We start from the raw sequence: 19,728 nt of genomic DNA on the forward strand, positions 1-19,728 counted from the left end.
TGTGTCTGGTGAGGGCGTTCACCAATAGGTCGATGTTGCCTGCATCCCAAATGCAAAGATTTGTGCCAACACTACCACTGTCTTCCACTGGGGGGCAGCACACGTTTGATGGACACAACGGAAGTGGCACGCTCAGGCATCCACTTCCTACTGCATATTTATTTATTTATCTTCAATTTGTGGATTAAGGTTGACTCTTAACTTGTAATATTACTAGATTTATCACAACGTTCAAGTTATTTTTTTTTAGGTAACGGCATGTTGAGTAGAGCAGCTTTATTTGACTGTACTGTAATTTAAGAAACTGTTATTGTGTGTTATTGTCTCGTCACACATTATACACCCCATTGGAACGAAACACAAAAAGAGACAACACGCTCGTTCGCATTTGGGGACATTTATTGACAGTTCTATTCAACTGTGACTCCCATTACTACGGAGAAGACTGTGTCCAAGTTGCCATTTGCATAGTTCATAAAAATGACAATACATTTCTTCCGCAAATAGCTGTACAATAAGAAGGAGTAGCGCCGGAGGAGGAGGGGACGGGGGTTCACGGAGTGGTAAAGGCCAGTAAGGATGGGCAGCAGGGGCCAAGTGACGGGTGGTCCTCGGTTCAAGCATCTTTGAAACATCTCATCATGATTCGCTTATTGGAACCATTTTGGAAGTTTCCCAAGATCCCGTGTTGTGCCTAACACAAGAGGACATCAGGTTGTTTGGGACTAGTGTGTGCTGGGCGACGCGTGACCTTTGGCCTTCTAGACGATTCCGTATTTGGCCAGGTCACTCAGCTCCATGTCGCCGAAGGCCTCCCAGGGACAGACCACCGTGATGTCGGTGCCCAGACCTTCCATGCCGGGGATGTCGTCTCCGAATCTGCGTGGACACACGGGCGTCACGTGACAGGTAAACACACACACAGTGCACTCTGCGTGAAAGGACGTGCGTGTGTGTGTGTGTGTGTGTGTGTGTGCGCGCTCACCCCTTCTGGCCGGGTTTCGGGGCCTTGCTCTTGAAGGTGCGAGTGGTCCTCTGCTTGAACTTTGGGGGCGCCTTCTTGTCGGCGGGGGTTGCGACTGGGGCGTCTGCCATTGTTCTTTTCTGAAAGCACAATTGAGGAGGCGCTAAATCCTTTTTTCCCCCCCCCCCAAAGCCGCCTGATGCTCGGATGAGCTCACCTGCAGATTAAGTCTTTCAATTTGTGTTACGCAACCAGATTTGTCTCTTCTTGCTCTCGGGCCGCTTTAAAGGTTACGCTTTCGAGTGGCAGATTGTACAAATCAACACCAGATTAAATCCGGTTCACCTCACTGCTAAATGACATTCAACAGACTTTGTATATTATCAAGAATACAATTATACTTGGATTTCTGCGCCTTATTCTGATTTTCTAATCTTTTGTTGTGTCACGGTGAAGGAAAGTTGTCCTGATTTCTCTGAACTCTCAATGTTGCATTTGTTTAATGAAGTAAAAAAAAAAAAAGAACTCTCAATTTAGTAGCTATTGATAATATATTGAAGAGATTGTGAAGAAACCCAAATGATTGACGAAAGCAAGTCAAGTTTTCAGCTGTTTAACTGTAAAACCAAATTGTAAGAAATGATACAATGGGATGAAAAAAGTAAAAGTAAATGTGGCTCAGCAAATATGTCTGCTGCTCCAACCAGCAGTTTTCCAAGTTTGCTTCTTACCTGCTTGTGGTGAGCGTCTGACTTCTTGTCGTCTCCTCGCTTTGAGCTCGAGTGCCGTTTGCTCTCCTGGCGTCTCGTTTATACCCCTGACTGCTAATCCCCCTCGCACAGAGGTGGACGCGTACCACATGGCCGCTAATTGAGCTCAATGCTATTTTAGTTCCAAGAAGTCAGAACATTGAGCTTTACATAAGGAGGTACGCGTGACTCAACAATGACTGCACAATGTTGTTGTTGAATGTTTCATATTTGTGTTGGCTTGAATTTCACTATTACGTTAAGGGATATAATGTACACACGTCGATTCAATCCTTCACAAAAACAAAAAAAACGTACACATTTAAAATGAGATCCAGCTTTTTACACCACTCACTTTCGTTAAAAAGGCCAAAAGTAGCATTTTCTCCCCAAAATAAATATTAGAAGCTACTTCATTCCAACATTCATTTTTTGCTTCATTAGGGCTTTTGTGCTGGGGTTGCTCATTAATGATGGCGCAACCACTTGGTCACCATATCAGACAAGACTAATTCATCTAACTAACTAACTAATCGTACAAGAGCAGCTCCAACTACTGGAGACAAATTCCTTGTGTTTTTTGAACATACTTGGCAAAATAAAGATGATTCTGATAATATTTGTGTATATACAGTATATGTATATTATATTACATAACATGGAAAAGTGAAAAGAAATCAGCTAAGATATTAGGAAGAGAGATGCGCACTTACACACGCCCGATTCATCCTTGGGTGCAATTTCCAGATGCCTGAAGGTGCCATGTTTATCTGTTCAAACAATTATACACAAGTATAAACACCAGGTGATGTCCACCCATCATACCGCCCAGGAAGTTTTTGTTTTGTTCCAGAGACGAACGGGCTTCGGTCCAAAATGTGCACATCAACCCAAGAACAAAAGCGAAAGACCTTGTGAAGATGATTGCTGAAGCTGGTTAGAGTGTGTCATTATCCAATCTGAAACAAGTACTGTACCGTCATGGGCTGAAAGGCAACTCTGCCAGGAAGAAGCCATTACTCCAAAAGAAACATCATAAAGACAGATTACTGTTTCCAAATGCACACAGGGACACAAACCTTAATTTTTGGAGACGTGTCCTTTGGTCTAATGAAACTAAAACTGAACTGTGTGGCCATACTGAGCGATTTGGAGGAAAAAAGGGAAGTTGTAAGCCTGAGCTCACCAACCCAACTTTGATATACAGGGGTAGCCGCATCATGTTGTGGGGTTGTTTTGCTACAGGAGGGACTGGTGCACTTCACAAAATAGATGGCATCATGAGGAAACCACATCTCAAGACATCAGCCAGGAAGTTAAAGCTTGAGCGCAAATGGGTCTTCCAAATGACCCAAAGCATACTGCCAAAGTTGTTTTGGAGTGGCCACCGCAAAGCCCTGATGTCAATCCTATCGGAAATGTATGAGCAGACCTGACAAGGCATGTGGGAGCAAGGCGGCCTACAAACTTGGTTCGTTTAAAGCAGTTCCGCCAGGAGGAACGGGCCGAGATTCCTGCCAAGTATTGCGAGACGCTTGTGGAAGGAGATCCAAAACGCTTGACCCAACTTTAAAGGTTTAACGGTAGTGGTACCAAATACGAATGAAATGTATGGAAACTTCTGACTTTGAAGAAAGTCATGAAAAATCCTTCTCTCACTATTCTGGCATTTAGCAAATTTTGTTTGTCTGATTTAATGTCAAGCAGTGACGGGGGGAGTGGAGCATATTGTATGTCTTTTTATATACTTTAACTTACAGTTTCAATGTTTTTAGAACAGTTTTTTTTTTTTTTTTTTTTTTTGTAATGACTTAAACGGTTATTTTAATCACCGTAAGCACCCTTAAGAAATACACTGCAAAAAAAAACAACTACAGTAAAATCTAACTAAGATAAACTATGTTACGCTTGTTCTTTGTCTGCCAATATAAAGTATTTCTTTTAACCATCCAGTTTAAGCTTTTGAAGCATTTCCCCCCCCTCCCCCCCCCCCCCTAAAAATCCCAATGCGCCCTTATTACTATTGAGATTTGCATTCCTGATTATTTCCTGATTTGCAATGTGACGAATTCTTTGCTTACGATGTCTAATTTGCGCCTCACGTTGGAGACAAAAATGCGACCTTTATTTACTGTAAATGTCGCTCTGCGAGATGCACTGGAGTCCACGTTTAACAGTAAAATCGATGTTGACTGAAAGCCTTGTTAGGCTTGCTATTTGTGTCTGCGCTGCTTTAGAAGAGATCAGGGCGGAGAGGGATGAGTGAAAAGTGCGGCCTAATTGGGAGTCATCCCAAAAAAAAAAAAAAAAAAGAAAAGCTGAGCTGAGCTTTGACCTGCGTTACATCACCACCTCCTCTCGCTCGCTGAGCTCCGAAACCTCAAGTGTCAGCCTGATCTGTGCACGCAAGTCTCAAATACACGCAAGCGAAGTCAAATACGTCTGACGATCATGAGAAGTGTGGAAATTGTATCTGAGTGCAGATGAAAAATGATCATACAAATAAGGCCATATGGCCATACATTTGTGGGGAAAACAAAATGAATTTAAAATCCTGCCAAATGTCTCAACTTTGAAATATAATATTGCATATTATATGGCAATAGTGTTGTCATTTTTGTGATTTACTGCAGAAGGCCTTATATCACCTTCCAGTGGAAATTTTCCTAAAATGTCTTCTGCTCAAAAGGGAAAAGTCACAAAAGTTGTGCATGAATGCTTTTCGTACGACAACGACAATATTTGACTTTGAAAAATAGCGGTTGTTGTTCTTCAGTGCAGATGTTTTGCTGATCTGCGGTCAGCCACATTGAGCTCCACTTTTTTTCCCCCCGAGCACATCAATTAGGATCGCCAGTTTGTTTTTGTTTTATGACAACATGCATCCAGAGTTCTGGGAATTCCTACTATAATTAGTTGAAACCATCCACTTGAACATTCACAAGAACAAAAATGGGCTTATTAATTGCGGAATAGAGTTGAAAGCATCACATTCGCGACTTTAGAGATTGACGGTCCACACACATTTCATTCGCGCGTACATACAATTTATAATTGATATAACTTTGTGTGCAGACGAGAGTACAGAACGTTCCAGAAATTGTGATCGTTATCGTGACATTATGACATTCACCGGCAATGAAAAGCCATTTTGTGTGTGTGAATATGGTACAACAAGAGTGTGTGTCAAGGAAATTCAAGAAAAATACAGCAACTGGAAAACACAAAAATGTAAAGAAAAAGTCCCCCCCCCCCAAAAGAAAATGTGGGCTTTCGTCACGGGAAGTGCGCGTACTGAACATTTGTAAAGCTTTGGGAAAATCGATGATAAAATCTTGATCCGTTTGAATATAATCCCCCCCCCCCAGGATATGAAGTTATTCAGGTATTCATATTTCAAATGATGTAAATTCTGGGGGAAAACCCCTGTATACCGTATTAAGACCTTAAACTCTACAAACATCCTATTTTTTTTAGCAAACGTTGGCATTTTTTATTGACATTGTGACAGTAGGTTAAAAATGACTTAGGCAATTATGTTATGAATCCAACGATTTTTTTTTTTTTTTTTTTTTTTTTTTCCATCGTTATCGGGTCATAACCCTGTCCTACGCCGACACGTAATCCGATGTCCCCGCGCCCAAACTTATCAGGAGCAGCTGGCTGGCTCCCAAGAAAGCTCCGCCGCAGCAGCCGCGAGGTCACGCTTCAAGTCTGCAACAACAACAACAAAAACCTGCAAAAGTGTTTGAAAAGCACACTGGACCTTTTAAACAACGACAAAATGCCGATTGGACTCTTCTTCTTCACCCTGGTGTCTTGCGTCATTGCTAAGGAGAACGGTAACTTTGTCCACATGACGCCATATGTCTACGTCTATATATCTTTTGTTTTTTCGACACTTTTACCATTGATGGTACATTTCCACGACAGTGTGTGGTGATGTTTTTAGAGCGTTTCATGTACACGTCTATCAACTCAGCGCAGACCTACAAAATGACCTGAAATATGCATGACAGGCCAATATTTGTTGTTGTTGTTTTTTGTTTTTGTAGCGAAACACGCGAGTGCGGTGGTCCTCAGCTGTTGCCACAACACTCGGACTCGCATTTGCCTCTTGTTGCAAAGTTACGTTGCACTTTTATATAAGTGAAGAACAACAGACAAGATTTTTTGGGAATGTAGAACTAGCCTCTAAAAAACACATGGACAGGATATTACGGTATATTTGTAAACGCTATTGCAAACGACTTTGACATAGCGCCAAAAGCATATTGCTCGCCATGATGACTGCACTGTATTTGTTTGTAGAGTAAACTAGTGACGAGAGCTCAATAAGTAACATTCCCAGGCCCTTACGTAATATGTTCCATGTGGGAACTTGCTACGCCTCTGAACTGTACCCCAAAAATCGGAATACAAATACTTATGTCATTTTTCACGAGCTGTCCGCTACCCACCCAAAATGGGTCCGCGATCCGCTTTTGGGTCCTGACCCACAGGTTGAAAATCACTGCACTTGTGTATGTATGAGTTTAGGAATTTTATAAGTTCTTGATTCTAATGAATTACTCCGCTGATCACTTTCCTCGAGGGGCGTTATCAAGTTGATTACCTTGAAAGCGCTGTGGAAGCAGTGGCGTTCCTAGGCCTATTTTTTTTGGGGGGGGGGGGGGCTTCAGCGTTTGGGGCAAAAATATATTCTAAGGCTTACGCCGCCCCAAATGTCCAAACCTGACGACTGAAATCTTCATCCAGCACAATCAATTGGGGGGGGGGGGGGGGGGGGGGAGTATTGATAAAACAATTGCGTTATGTGTTTACGAAACAATAATTGATGTTTTTTTTTTTTCTTGTCAGATGAGATGCTTCCGAGTTTAAATAACAGCAAAGCTGCAGAGGCGTTCATCGACTCCGCTGAAGTGGTGGTGATTGGATTCCTGGAGGTCAGAAAAATGAGGCGGACATTTAAAAATAGCATGTTTTTTTTGTTTTTTTTAAATATAACTCCATGTGTTGCGTGACCATGCCACAAATCAGACACAAAAAGAACCAAATTAAGAGACGACGAGAACGTCGAGCAGTTTGTTTGAGAGAGGTTGTCGCGCTTGGGAGACGTCACGGGCCTCGCCGAGTTGCCGCCCGACGGCCGTGAGGTCAGAGGTCGAATGGCTGTCTGATACGCGGCGCGCCCTCTGGCTGTCCTCTCCGGTAAACGAGAGTAACGAGGGGTCAAGAGAATAACAAAATAGTTTGTACCCGTGTATGAAATTATATTTTTATTGGTTTCTCAGGGATTTAAAAATAAATAAATAAAAATCCCAGAGTGTGTGTAACAGTGGCTCCAAAATAGCTCCCATTTAGTGTCTAGCGTTCATTTTTTTTTTTTTTCATTCTCGCTTGCTTTCTGTTACGACCACGTTCGCATTCCCACTTGCATTTTTCTTTTTGGTTTTGAGGGAGAGGGGGGAAAGAAAAAAAAAAAAAGAAAAAGACTGATGGGCTTCGACAGTTTAAGTATGTCCACTGGTCCCTTTTTTACATTCTGCGTGTGGGAATGAAATGAGGACTCCAGATGGTTGTTTAAAAAAACAAACAAACAAAAAACGCACTCGTCTGCATTTATGAACGTAACGATTATTTTCAACAATGAATTACGATAAAAGTAAAACTGCCGTCGCCATATTTTCACATTCTATTGAGTGAGTGAGATTTCAAATTAATAATTCCCAACAATAAATGGAAATTGCAACATTGAAAACTACTGTATATGTATACAATATACCACAGCATTTTTTTGGACAAATTTGACAATTAGTTTTGGGCAAAAAAAAATTGAAATTGAGTTTAATTCAGTGAAGTTATCCATGTCTGCCAACTGTAAACAATATTGCACATCCGGACCCACAGTGAAAGTTACTGTAAATGTTATTTTGTTTGGAGTGTTTATTTTATTTTGTGCTTCAATGTTTAATTTCCCTTGAGGGGTTATAATGAGTATATTTTGGGGGGGGGGGGAAATCCATTCTCATCCATCAAAGTGAGAGTGACAGTGTTTTTGTTTATGTTTTTTTTACTGTGCATATGACACAAACTCCTTCGAACCTTGACTAAGAAGTGAAAATATTCCAAAGTGACTCACTGAAAATTTGCCACGCAAATTCTGTCTGTCAGTTCAACACCATCACCGTCGCACTTGATTTGTGTTCGTCCCGATCGGCAAGTCGCGTGACCCAAATAAGCCAAAACTTTGAGCGTGCAGGGCGACGAGAGCCACGGCTACCGAGAACTTGCGTCGGCGGCGAAGCGCGTGGGTTCGGTCTCGGTGGCCATTTGTCGTTCGAAAGAAGTGTGGGCCGACTACGGCGTTCGATCAGACACCATCGCTCTTTTCAGAAAGGTACGGTATGCGTGGCGCTGTATACGTTGTGTTTTTTCGCGCCGACGCTCAAGTTGGCGTTCCGTTCCGTCCAGGCTGACGACCATCGAGAGTACCTGGTGATTGCCGAGGCCAAGAAGATCGAGACCGACGGTCTCGCGAACTTTATCGTGGTGAACGAGGTCCGATACGTGACTGAATACAACCGAGCGGTGGGTCCGCGTGCGTTGAAAACGCCGTCTACTTCCACCTTTTCCTCATGCCGCCGCGTTACATCTGCAGACGGCCGTGGGCCTCTTCAACTCCGACGTGAAGACGCACCTCCTGCTCTTTGCCGACAAGGGCCGCGAAGAATTTCAGGAGCTCAAGGAGCAGCTGGGGGCTTTGGCTCCGGAGTTCACTGGCAAAGTAAGAATGCAAAGAGACCGCTTGACCTCCATTTTGTAGTGGCACAAAATACAGGGATGCAAAGAATCCTTTTCCAGGGGAAAACTGTTACCAGCAGAAAACATTTTCACGACTAAGAAAGGCCACATTTGAAGTAGCACCTTGCCTTTAATACAAGGGTAAAAAAAAACTGTACTGCTCTCCTATTTCACAATGAGTTCCATTTCTGGTCAATCAAATGAAAAGATACAATCCTATAATATAGCAATAATATCTATTGTTGATTTAATAAATATTGAAATGGAAGGACAAAATTCTATATAGATATATCTATATAGGTATACTTTTAAGTTTAAAAAAAAATGCATGTTCGGTTCACTGGTTACTCTAAAGGGAATGGTTATCCGTAATCTGTCTTCAAGTTCTTGTTCGTGCTCATCAATGGCGCCGAAGACGCCAACGTCCGCTCCTTGGGCTACTTTGGACTCAAATCTACGGACCTGCCGCGCGTGGGCATCTACGATGGCGACTCGGACATGAAGTGGCTGCTGCCCGCGGGAGACGTTTCGACGGAGCGTGTGCGAGACTTCTGCGACTCTTTCTTGCGAGGGGAACTGAAGGTGGGCGGCCGTTACAAGCGAGATCATCGCAGCCTTTGCAAAGTGGAGGACAAATGTGGGGAAACCTCCTGCATGCACTTTAGCCACACCCCTTTAGGGCTGTCATGATCAAATCTTTTTTAGAATGACACACCTTGTATTTAGGCCCACTGTGGTGCGGGATCTACCTCTTGTTATTCCTGTCCTTTTTTTTATGATAGTAACTTATGGCTGTATTAGATAACAACAATCTCTTGCTGATTTGTGGGTAATAATGACATTTGCTGTACTTTTCAGGACGTGAAACAGGCCGGAGCAGAGACCAAAACGGAGCTCTAATGCTGATAAAAGATGTAATTGCGTGCTCGAGCTGTAAAGTGAATTCAATAAAAGCAGTCAAAGCTCTCCTGGTGAGTCCTCTCCTCTGTTGCCCGCAGCGGGGGAAGGGTTAGGCTCCGAGGCCTCCGAGGCCGCACGTCAACCCGTCGTGCGTCTTGTTTTGTTTTGTTTTGTCTGCTTACGCCGCAGACGGCCCGCTTCGCTGACCGCGTGCGGGCGGCCGCGAGCTGCAAGGAGGCTGGCGCGCTTCGGCAGTCTGGCCGCAAATGTCGCGGTCGCCGCCGCAACACGACCGCCTCGGCGAGAGTGACAGCCCGGCGGCCAGACACGGGGTCAAAGGTCATCCCCCGTGTCACTTTACAATGAAGCGAACGCAAAGGATCGTGTCTATTGTGTTTATTCGAAGTTTTGACAAAGATGTCAATGTTGCTCGTGGTTGATACGCCGCAAATCCGACTGCAAAACGAGTTTTCGCCCTTGATAGGATTCGGATAGAAAACGACATGGACGTGATTCACTATTATTCTTGTTTTCTGTTCAATTTGAAGTCAATCTGACGATGCGCTTGCTGTCAGTGTGAGCCGGAAAATGAGATGTCCCGAGCGCACGCCGCCATTGTTTTTTTGTTTCAAGCTACAGTAGCTAGCTTCGTTCCTCTCTGCGGCAATCGTCATAGTTACGAACTCAAAATGACTAGGCGATCGCAATTTCCGCTAGCGCTGGCGATCATATGTTAAATTGCTTTGGATATTGATTATTTTTGGTGCTGTAGGCCAAGTATTTTGGTGAAAATATCAATGGCTGTCTAAATCCAAACAGGGAGGCCGAAGGGAAGCCCCCCCCCCCCCCCCCCCAAACAAATCAATGAATTTAAAAAAAAAAAAGCTTACTCAAATTTAAATTAAATGATGGAGATTTGAAGATTAAAAGACAACACAGTTGTCAAATTCCAATTTGTACGTCATCAGGAGCATTGGACTTTAGAGGTTCTGCAGTACTTGGATGAATGTTCAGTAGTTACGGTTTTGCTTTGTTTTGTTTTAAAAAAAAGAAAAAAGAAAGAAGACATGGACAAAAATAAGCACATTGGATACAGACACTGTGAGAGAAAACATTTGGGATCATCCCAGCAATGAATAAAAAGAAAATGTCAAGGCCCAGACGGACATCAACATTCTGTAATTGTTGGTGCCGTCCTGCCAAGCCGAAGCATCCGGCGGAATCGGGAAACCCTGACAGGTGGCATCCAGACAGTCTTGGCTCAAGTGACGTAACACAAACGGTTTTGTGTCCCAAAGAGGCAGACATAATCGGAACGTTCAACTTTCACGAACAGCGAGGTCAAATTGTGTTTTGGAATGACTTTGTTTATTTCACCGTGTCTTTTCGTGCTTGTTTGCCTTTCAAGTGCTCTAGCGAACAATAATTCGGAAGACTGACATGCTTACTGTTGTGGCTTGTCATCGAAAAACACTTTCTGCGAGTAACTCAAACGGTAATTTTGGGGTTGGACTTTTGCAATACGTTTGGTGTCTTAGGAATGTGCTCCAAAATGAGTCAAATGGTTTTTGTTTTTTTTTTTCAAAGGTGAAAATGTAAAAATGAAAACTAAAAAACGGCGGGTATTGAAACGCGCATTCGGTACGAGATCTAATAGATAAAAATGCTTTTGCAAATACTGTATGCATATATTTACATGATATATTTACCAAAGGGCCTCTCAGTCGTGGGCCTTTTAATGTCATCACTTTTCACATCACAGTGAAAACGACGAAAACGACTGCTCAGTGCAATATGAGCAATATAATGGGGGGGGGGGGGGGGGTGTTCTTATGTACTCAGATTATTTTGACCAAGCAAAGCAATGCTCAGCAGCAGCACATCAGGCCTCAAGTAGGTTTTTTTCAATTTTATATTTGCTTTTATTTGAAATGCATTTTTACAGCAGTCCTAATTTTCTGCACCGCTTTGCGCAAGCTTTTATATCTACTCCTGTAATTGCATTACATTTGCATTACATTATTTGTATCAGAATGCTTTTGTTAAAAATCTGTACCATCACGCCGGCATGATACAGTATTTATTTAGTTTGATAATATATGAATAAATAAAATAAAATATTGTGTTCATATAGTTCAGGGTGTTCCCCGCCTCTCGGCCAGAACCAGATGTGAGAGGGGCCGGCACGCCCACGAGACCCGGAAAATCGATGGATGGATGGTCGGCCGGAGCTGTGACGAATGCAAAGTTATCGATGTCCTTTTCGCCATCGTTCCGGTCGTACTGTTGCGTGTTTTTGTTTGTACGTTGAGGACAAAAGTCCTCTTTTTGTTATAATTCCTCATTCAGACCATTTCCTCCTGTCTTTGAGATCGTGGGGTGAAACTCGTGTGGACTGGAAGGGTGGCAACAATATGGAAATGAATATTTTGAGGGTAGTAGCCCATCAGCAACCATATTGAGAGAAAAAAAAGAACGATGAACTAGTTCATTTTTGGAATGGCGAACTGAAATGTGATGTAGTTCGCATAGAAAATCAACTTTCCCAACACTGATCAACGCACGCATGCACGAACGGGTTTGAACCCTTCAAAAATGATCCTGTCTCATTGTCTGTCCGGCTTTATCCTCGAAGAAAGAAGCCGTCCACAGACAATGTGATTTCCGCCTTTTGAACACGGTTGCGGCAATTGCTTTGTGAAGGGCACCCACACAATAACAAAACAAAAAAACAAAACAAAAAAGCCTAGACATTGAAATTACACGGCTCGTCGTCCAAGACAAATGCCTGCCACCAGGAATAACACTAGACACTATAGGAAACAAGGGCACCAAGGTCAGACTGCACTTTTTGTAACGTTTTATGGGCGACACTTTGTTGGCTGCCTGGAAGTCTTTGAGGCACGAAAGGGGTCCGTAAAATGTGCTTTTCTAAACAACCCCGAATTGCCGTTGCAGCGTCGTTTGGGTATGTGACCCGCAGCCGCGTCCGCACTTGAACCGTATCTCACCACGTCCAAAGCCGCATGCATTTCGCCGTCGAGCGCCCCGAGGGTTTCCTTATATTTAGCCGTGTGCGCAGAAAGCCGGACGCACGAGTCTGTCGGGCCACCGGTTAGCGTTGCCGAGCGCCGGACCGGGACGCGTCCCTAAATAGCGCCTGCCCGCGGCTGTGGTGGGCCGCTGTAGCACTCTAATTAAGTCTGTCGCATAATGAGCCTGACCGCTACTCCGTGTCACTCGATTAGAAGCTTGTGGCGCACTCGCACTGCAGTTTGCGGTCGGTGGGGTCGGGATGTGGCATGTGGGCCGGAGGAGCGCGGTAAGACGATAGCGATGGCACAACCGGCAACCTTGACTCTGCACAAGCAACGCGCTCTATTCGAAAACAGTCACAGTCCACGCATTGGCTAATTTAAACTTTCGTGTACGATTTGGATTCCTGTGAGCGATGGGAGATGATCGAAACGATCCGAATGTACCTGTCATCATTAGATGGAGAGCGCTATCGTGACCACGTACCGCGGAACCTCTGTAGTCTGCGTACTCTGTGCACTCTGCACAAACTGTTCTGGAACACTGCTCGGCCTCCCATCTGTTCAAATGGAGACGCACAGATAGAAGAAGATCGAATTTTCCACAGAAATGGTCATAAAATGAAGCCGCTTCCAGGCTTAAACTGTCGCCCATATTCAAACCCTTATTAAACCGTACAGGCATCTTTAAGTACATTCTTCAAGGACACTTTAGTTAGGCGGCGTTTTTCAAACATGAAATGCAACTCGAAGCGCTTTGCACGGATTCCGATCCAAATCGAAGAAATAAGTGAGCCGCCGTTAATGATTAACCTTCAATTTGATGAGAGATGGGTCGTGTAAGAGAGGAACGATTTTGAAAAGAAGTTCAACACTCCTGAAAAGAAATGCTCACATGTGGACGAGATGTGCCGTGGAGGTGAGTCTTTTCACATCATGGAAAAACAAATCAAAACAAATGCAGCTCACTTTTCAGTGAACATTGCGTCGTGTTATTATTGTCGATCCCGGCAGATTGTACTGAGCGGCCAGATACGGATTGAGATACGCGAGCCCCCACATCACAATTTGTTATTTTTCTATTCTATTCTATGGTTGTCATTAAAAACAAAAACAATTTTGACATCTCTGGTAACTTTCTGTGCTGGCATTGTAAGACACCCCAAAAAATAACATAAACGTTACATTATCTAGTGCACTCACTCTGATTCTGAAGTGTATTACCCTTTTTTTTTTTTTTTTTAATTAAGTACAATTCAGTTGTATTTAATTTTTAGGTGCAATACATTTGCATTGAATTCTTCAGAAATGTTTGTTTTCAAAGAGTTCTTTTTTTATACTTAACCTTTGCGTGCAATGCATTTTTATTGAATCATTATTTTAGTCCAGACTTTTATTCTTCTGTATTGAATCAGTGTTGCAGTGCCTAACAAAAAAATATTCCCAAAAAAAAGATTCTTTTTTTAGGAATAAAACCTCTGCCTCATTTGTGATGAACACAAAATACGTTACTCACACATATACTTGCTAATGTATGTGTGTGATATGAAGTGATTATGTAACTTGAAGTGTGATCGGATGGGAACACTTGCAGAATTTCAGCCTCAAGTAGGCCAAGAACTTTTCGGGTTGAGTGAACGCGCGCTTTGGGGTGACTGAATTCTTGGAGCGGGGCCCGGGCTGGAGCGGGACTTTTTGCGGCAGCCGCCCTTGACGAGTGCGAGAGGAGATGTTGACATGTGATTCTCCAGCCAATCAGAAGGTCACCTCACTGTCTGGATTTGGTCAGCGACAAGAGTATATAACGGAGCTCGCTTCGGGGGGATGGAAGCAGAACCGACGAGCTCGTCTGAAGGACCAACTAAAGAACTCAAACTTGGACATCAAGACACCATGAAGACTCTGAGCCTGCTCGCCATCTGCGCTCTCCTCTCAGTCTGCTGGGCCACGGGAGGTAAGGAGCGTTCCAGAACATCATCACCGTCCGTCCTCCAGGAAAACTTGGCTCATAACCTATTTTCTTGATGTCCTTTCGACAGTCGTCGAGTCTTACGTGGACCACGATGGCGGCTCTGACCACTCAGACAACGGCGACCTCGCCGATGCCGGCGACCTCGCCGATGACGGCGACCTCGCCGATGCCGCCGACCTCGGCCGATGACGCCGACCTCGCCGATGACGCCGACCACGCCGACTCTTCGGCATCCGACTCTTCCGACTCATCGTCAGACTCGTCCGATTCGGACTCTGACTCAAACTCTGACTCAGATTCAGACTCTGACTCTGATTCTTCCTCCTCTTCGTCCGAGTCGGCCAGCACTGAAGGTAGGCCATCGATATAATAATCTAGCAAATAACGAAAATTATGATTGAGGCCAAAAATGTTGAGAATTGTTGATACAGGATTAAAAGTTTCAAACCAAAATTGTCAAAAAGTCTTTAGTAACTTCTTCTGCCTCGTAGGCTAAATTTAGCTAGGCCCCAACAGTCAGCGCTTGTGTCTCAGTCAAAATGTCACTTCAACATAGTTCCTCGGCAGCAAGGCAGCGCCAAAGCCTTGTCCCACTGAAAAGTATTACGTTAATTTCCATGAACTGTAGCTTCTAGTACTACTTGTTGAGTAGACAGGGGCCTTGGTGCCATCTTGTGGCTTCCTATGGCGTTTCAGAAGCAACATCCCCACAAAATTCAATTCAAATAACAGGGTGCAGTGTGAGGCTATAGGGACTCAGCGAAAATTCGTGAGTAATTGACGCTCCCCATTAAAGCCTGAAAGTTGCCACAGGATGGCGGAAAAGCACTATATGAAGCGCCTCAACTCACTTCAGCATAGTGCCTTGGCACCGACATGCTACATGATGGAGCCAACGCGATCGCTTTATATTTTAGAAAGGGCTTTGGCTTAAGCACAAGGAACAGGTGAGTTTTTCAGCAAATAATGGAGGATACGTTCCAAAGAAAATCAGTCAATAGGTAATCGTAAGTCCGAAATCGGTGGGGGTATAATTTCTAGTCGGGCTTGAAGAATTCGTGCGCTTGTGTTTGTTCTCCAAAGCCTCTCAAGATCACGCTCAAGACGACTCTCACGTGCTCACGAAGCGAGACGTGGCTTCCGTTCTGCTGAGGACGAGACGCCAAGCCCCCCTCACTTTTTACCACATGGAGCGGTACGGGTTGTTTTTCTCCCAAATGATTTCGCTTGCTTAGCCGCAGGTCGGCGCTCGTCACTGATGCCACGTACGTCTTCCTTCTCGTGCAGTCTGAGAGAGGTGTGCGAGCTGAACACGGGCTGCGACGAGATGGCGGAGACGCAAGGCATCGTGGCGGCCTACACGGCCTACTACGGACCCCCTCCCTTCTAAGCGTCGCCTGCGTTTGTCTCTCTTTCGTCGTGCGCGTCGTCTCCCAACCCCCCCCCCCCCCAACAAGAGGCAGACGAAGAGAGATTCCGGTTTGGACCACGTTGTGATTATGCAGACGGAGGTCACAAACGTTTTGCGCAAGCGACGTCCAGAGAGGTGCACATAAAGTATGCAGTGGCCCGTATATGTTGAAATGTTTCCGCAGCCCTCCTTCGAAAACCCCCGCCAATGGTGCTAAAATGTCTTTGAATGATTGTATTGATGTATTTATGGCACGCTTCAGCAGCGGCTCTCGTAATGAGCTCTTAGATGTACCGTCTGCAGTGTTCGTGGCTGTGCACAGAGTTTGTGAAATGCACACGAGTCATCTGCCATGGCCGTAACGACACATTGCCTCTGGATTTCAGAGAAATAAATTATTTTATTTGTCCAACGGTGACTACAGGTGTTTTTTTTAAATTGTCCTCCAATTCAGTGCACTTGTAGAACGACTAGGGCACACAAGTAGAACCGCTGTGTCTTTTTCTACTACTGTATGACATTTCTGCACACTCGTCGGACAACATTAGCATAGTGGCAGGACTCCAGCATGTTACCAATGAGGCGAAACTGTTCACTAGCTGACATCTGCGTGCTACTAGTCCTACTACTGAAGTGCTAGAGGTTAACTGGTCGAAATTTATAATGTCACCGGTAGCAATACTAGCATGCAGTTGTCAATAGTGCACATTTGCATCACTAGTAATATGCACAGTACGGAGTTGTCCTAGTAATGACCAAGAGTGTACTAGTACATGGGTCTTAAGCTTGGTATCAGGAATATCGAATAATTGCTCAAACAGTTGTGAGAAGTAGTTTGACTTCCTTCAATACTCAAATGGCCATTTCGACTGTCTCCTCCAGGGAAAAAAAAACAACAACAAAAGATGCATTTTTTTGTTTTGTTTTTTTTGCTTACCTGTATGTATAAAAAATATATGTAAATAGTGTGTTCCAGTGATCAAGTCAAGAACTGCTAGACAGAATACCAAATTGTATTTCTGCCTGTAACAAAATAATTTTGAACTCTCTCAGCTCCAGTCACGCAACGCTGTGTGCACCCGAGAGACGCCTGAGAAAACAACTTTTTCCCCCATCAATCTACATTTTTACAGTAGGTTTCATACATTATTTTTTTTTTTTTAAAGTGCCAAATGACCTTTTACTCGCTACGGACTGCGACGCTTCCTCCAATATTCTTATTACTCGACCTAAGCGCTGCGTTTGATACCGTCGATCGTAACATACGACTAGTTCGTGTATCGCTATTTCAGGCCCAATACTTCCTTGGTTTGGATCTTATCTGTCGGAGAGGACGCACCGTGGAAAAGCGGAAAAGAATAATCATTAGTAAGACACGCTCGTTCTACTTGGGTGCTAAATTTTCTCAATTGTGAGGACAAAGGGCGTCGAGCCGCGTACTCGTACATGGATATCGAATGCTCAAACAGCTTTCAACAGATCCGATACAGTTTTTCTGTTTGTCTCATCGACATCGAGGAGATGGGGTTCTTTATGACACAAATAATTAACTTTGCTATCAGTCTTAGATAAAGACAGTATAATAATTGGTTCAAAACTCCCAAGTTCAGCAGGATCATGGGTTACGTTTCATTTTTGATTGACTTCCATGAAGCCGATTCGTTTATTATAACATTGCAACATTGTTGTCGGTAACAATTGTCTCTAAAAAAAAATAAAAATAAAGAAAATACAGCCAAAGTTAATGCAAATCTAATCTATGCCATTCAGCCTAACACACGCTAGATATAAAGTACTCGTATATTGACACGCACAATTTGGAGAGTTGGGGGGGCGGGGGGGGGGGGGGCATCATGACACTATACAATTTAAATAAGAAATTAATCTTTGCCACATCCAGATTTTATCCAGATATAATAATGTGTCATATATGTAGAAATATTGAGAAAAGATCAATGTTCACAGAAGAATGTTAAAAGTCGTCCGTGCCGCAAGACGATTATTTGACAACCTGGAAAATGTATTTTTTGTTATGTTATCAAAGTAATCTGATTATAGTTAGGCCACCTTATCATACATTATTTTACCAATATATTGAAAGATCGTTATTTATTTATTTATTATTATTGTTATTATTATTATTAGGTATTCCAGAAATCAAATTCAACAGCTTGATAAATAACCAATATTAAAAAGAATTTGCTTTTCATTTGAATAAATAAAACGTCAGGTTGTAATGCTGTAATAATAAATATTGAAATAATCATGAAAAGAAATACTAGATAAAATACTATATACTAAAATAGTGTTCATACTTTATTTTTATTTTTATTTTGTATGTTACTATAGCCAAATATGCATTTTGTCGAGTACCATAAAGTGTGTTCCTGTTCAAATCAGAATCAGAATCAGAATCATCTTTAGTTGCCAAGTATGTCCAAAAAAACCACACGAGGAATTGTCTTAGCTGTCAAACTGTTCCAAACAGCAGCAGAGCTCAAGAGCGCCTTCTGCTGGACATTCAACACACTGTGAGAGAACACTTTCCAGATCATCATGCAGGCCTCTTTTGTTGTTTCCCCTGGAAAATCGAATTTGTCTTACTTACTTCATAGTGAACAATTATTCTGTGGTACAGCACTTTTTTTTTTTTTTTTATCAGCAGTTGGAGAATTAATTGACCGTGTTCATCACATGTATTTGACACTTTAAAAGAAGTTGAATTATGACAAGAGATAAGATTAACATGTTCTTTCGAGCGCCATGCTCACCTGAGCAAGATTAACCTGTGCTCACTTGACACACTGCGTCACAGTCGTACGTGCTGCTGCCTTATCAACTGAAAAGACCACCATGAGAAGTCCTGCGCACGAGCGTGTGTGCGTGTTGTGCGCGCGCACGTGTGCTCTTGCGTGTGGGCGCTCTCGGTGGTTCCTGCAAGTGATAGTGAGTGAGTAAAGAGTGGGTGAGTCCATAGTGACAAATTACTCATCCATTGTATGTTCATGCATATCGCTCAGCTCATGCACATTGTTCCATAACATGTGACAAGACATGTTGAGCTTCCGGGATGTGCATTATTAATAGGAGCAGTAAACTGATTCAACTACGTTGGGACTTAGTGTAAAATGGAGAAGAAAAACAACAGACTACAATGATTTGCAAATTCTTTTCAACCTGTATTCAATTCAATACACCACAAAGACACGGTATTTAATCTTCAAACTGATTACCCTTGAAAGAATATTTGAGGAATGCTAAAAAAAAACTAAACAAAAAACACCTGTTTGGAACATACCACAGGTGAACAGGTTAATTGGCAACAGGTGAGCCTTTCGGGGATGTTCCTTTTATACACAATCACGAAAGGCTCATCGTTTTCTTTTGGAAATCATGGACGTCATGTCCTCCCAGCCAAAGAGGAGAAAGATCATCTGGATTGTTATCAGCGTGAAGTTCAAAAGCCAGTATCTGTAATGGTATGGGGGTGTGTTAGTGCCCATGGCATGCGTAACTTGCACATCTGTGAAGGCACCGTTAATGCTGAAAGCTATATGCAGGTTTTGGAGCAACATATGCTGCCATCCAAGCAACGTCCTTTTCAGGGACGTCCCTGCTTATTTCAGCAAGGCGATGCCAAGCCAAATTCTGCATGTGTTACAACAGCATGTCTTCGTAGTAAAAGAGTGCGGGTACTAGACTGGCGTGCCAGTCCGGACCCGCCTCCCACTGAAAACATGTGCAGGCGCATTACGAAGCACACAATACGACAACAGAGAAGGACCACGAGTGGACACGCCACGAGCAACTGAAGCTGTACATCGAGCAAGAATGGGAAAGAATTCCAACTTCGAAGCTTCAAAAATGTGTGTCCTCAATTCCCAAACGTTTAT

General features: G+C 43.3%; 3 protein-coding genes across 4 annotated transcripts; 2 read left to right on the top strand and 1 right to left on the bottom strand.

Annotated features, from left to right (window-relative positions):
• Window positions 1-176: 176 nt before the first annotated feature.
• On the top strand, window positions 177-9,455 carry LOC133403766 (endoplasmic reticulum resident protein 27). Of its 2 annotated transcripts, none has more exons than XM_061678972.1 (7): window positions 177-909; window positions 6,574-6,659; window positions 7,976-8,113; window positions 8,188-8,304; window positions 8,375-8,500; window positions 8,902-9,099; window positions 9,376-9,455. In XM_061678972.1, exons 2-7 carry the CDS (start codon window positions 6,579-6,581, stop codon window positions 9,415-9,417), a joined length of 702 nt encoding a protein of 233 aa, XP_061534956.1. In that variant the 5' UTR covers window positions 177-909; window positions 6,574-6,578; the 3' UTR covers window positions 9,418-9,455. The 2 variants fall into 2 exon arrangements, with proteins under 2 accessions (XP_061534956.1, XP_061534955.1); XM_061678971.1 differs by lacking the exon at window positions 177-909 and adding an exon at window positions 5,409-5,555.
• Window positions 382-1,803, bottom strand: LOC133403767 (retinal cone rhodopsin-sensitive cGMP 3',5'-cyclic phosphodiesterase subunit gamma-like). Its single transcript, XM_061678973.1, has 3 exons — window positions 1,696-1,803; window positions 986-1,104; window positions 382-879 (listed from the first exon to the last, which is right to left on the bottom strand). Exons 2-3 carry the CDS (start codon window positions 1,093-1,095, stop codon window positions 762-764), a joined length of 228 nt encoding a protein of 75 aa, XP_061534957.1. The 5' UTR covers window positions 1,096-1,104; window positions 1,696-1,803; the 3' UTR covers window positions 382-761.
• Window positions 9,456-14,345: 4,890 nt separating the features above from the next.
• bglapl (bone gamma-carboxyglutamate (gla) protein, like) lies at window positions 14,346-15,814 on the top strand. The gene is made up of 4 exons (XM_061678963.1): window positions 14,346-14,438; window positions 14,492-14,777; window positions 15,508-15,619; window positions 15,712-15,814. The coding sequence occupies exons 1-4, from the start codon at window positions 14,346-14,348 to the stop codon at window positions 15,812-15,814; spliced, it is 594 nt and encodes a 197-aa protein (XP_061534947.1).
• The last annotated feature ends 3,914 nt before the right edge of the window (window positions 15,815-19,728 follow it).

Source organism: Phycodurus eques, chromosome 6 (genome assembly GCF_024500275.1).
Source record: "Phycodurus eques isolate BA_2022a chromosome 6, UOR_Pequ_1.1, whole genome shotgun sequence".
NCBI lineage: Eukaryota > Metazoa > Chordata > Actinopteri > Syngnathiformes > Syngnathidae > Phycodurus > Phycodurus eques.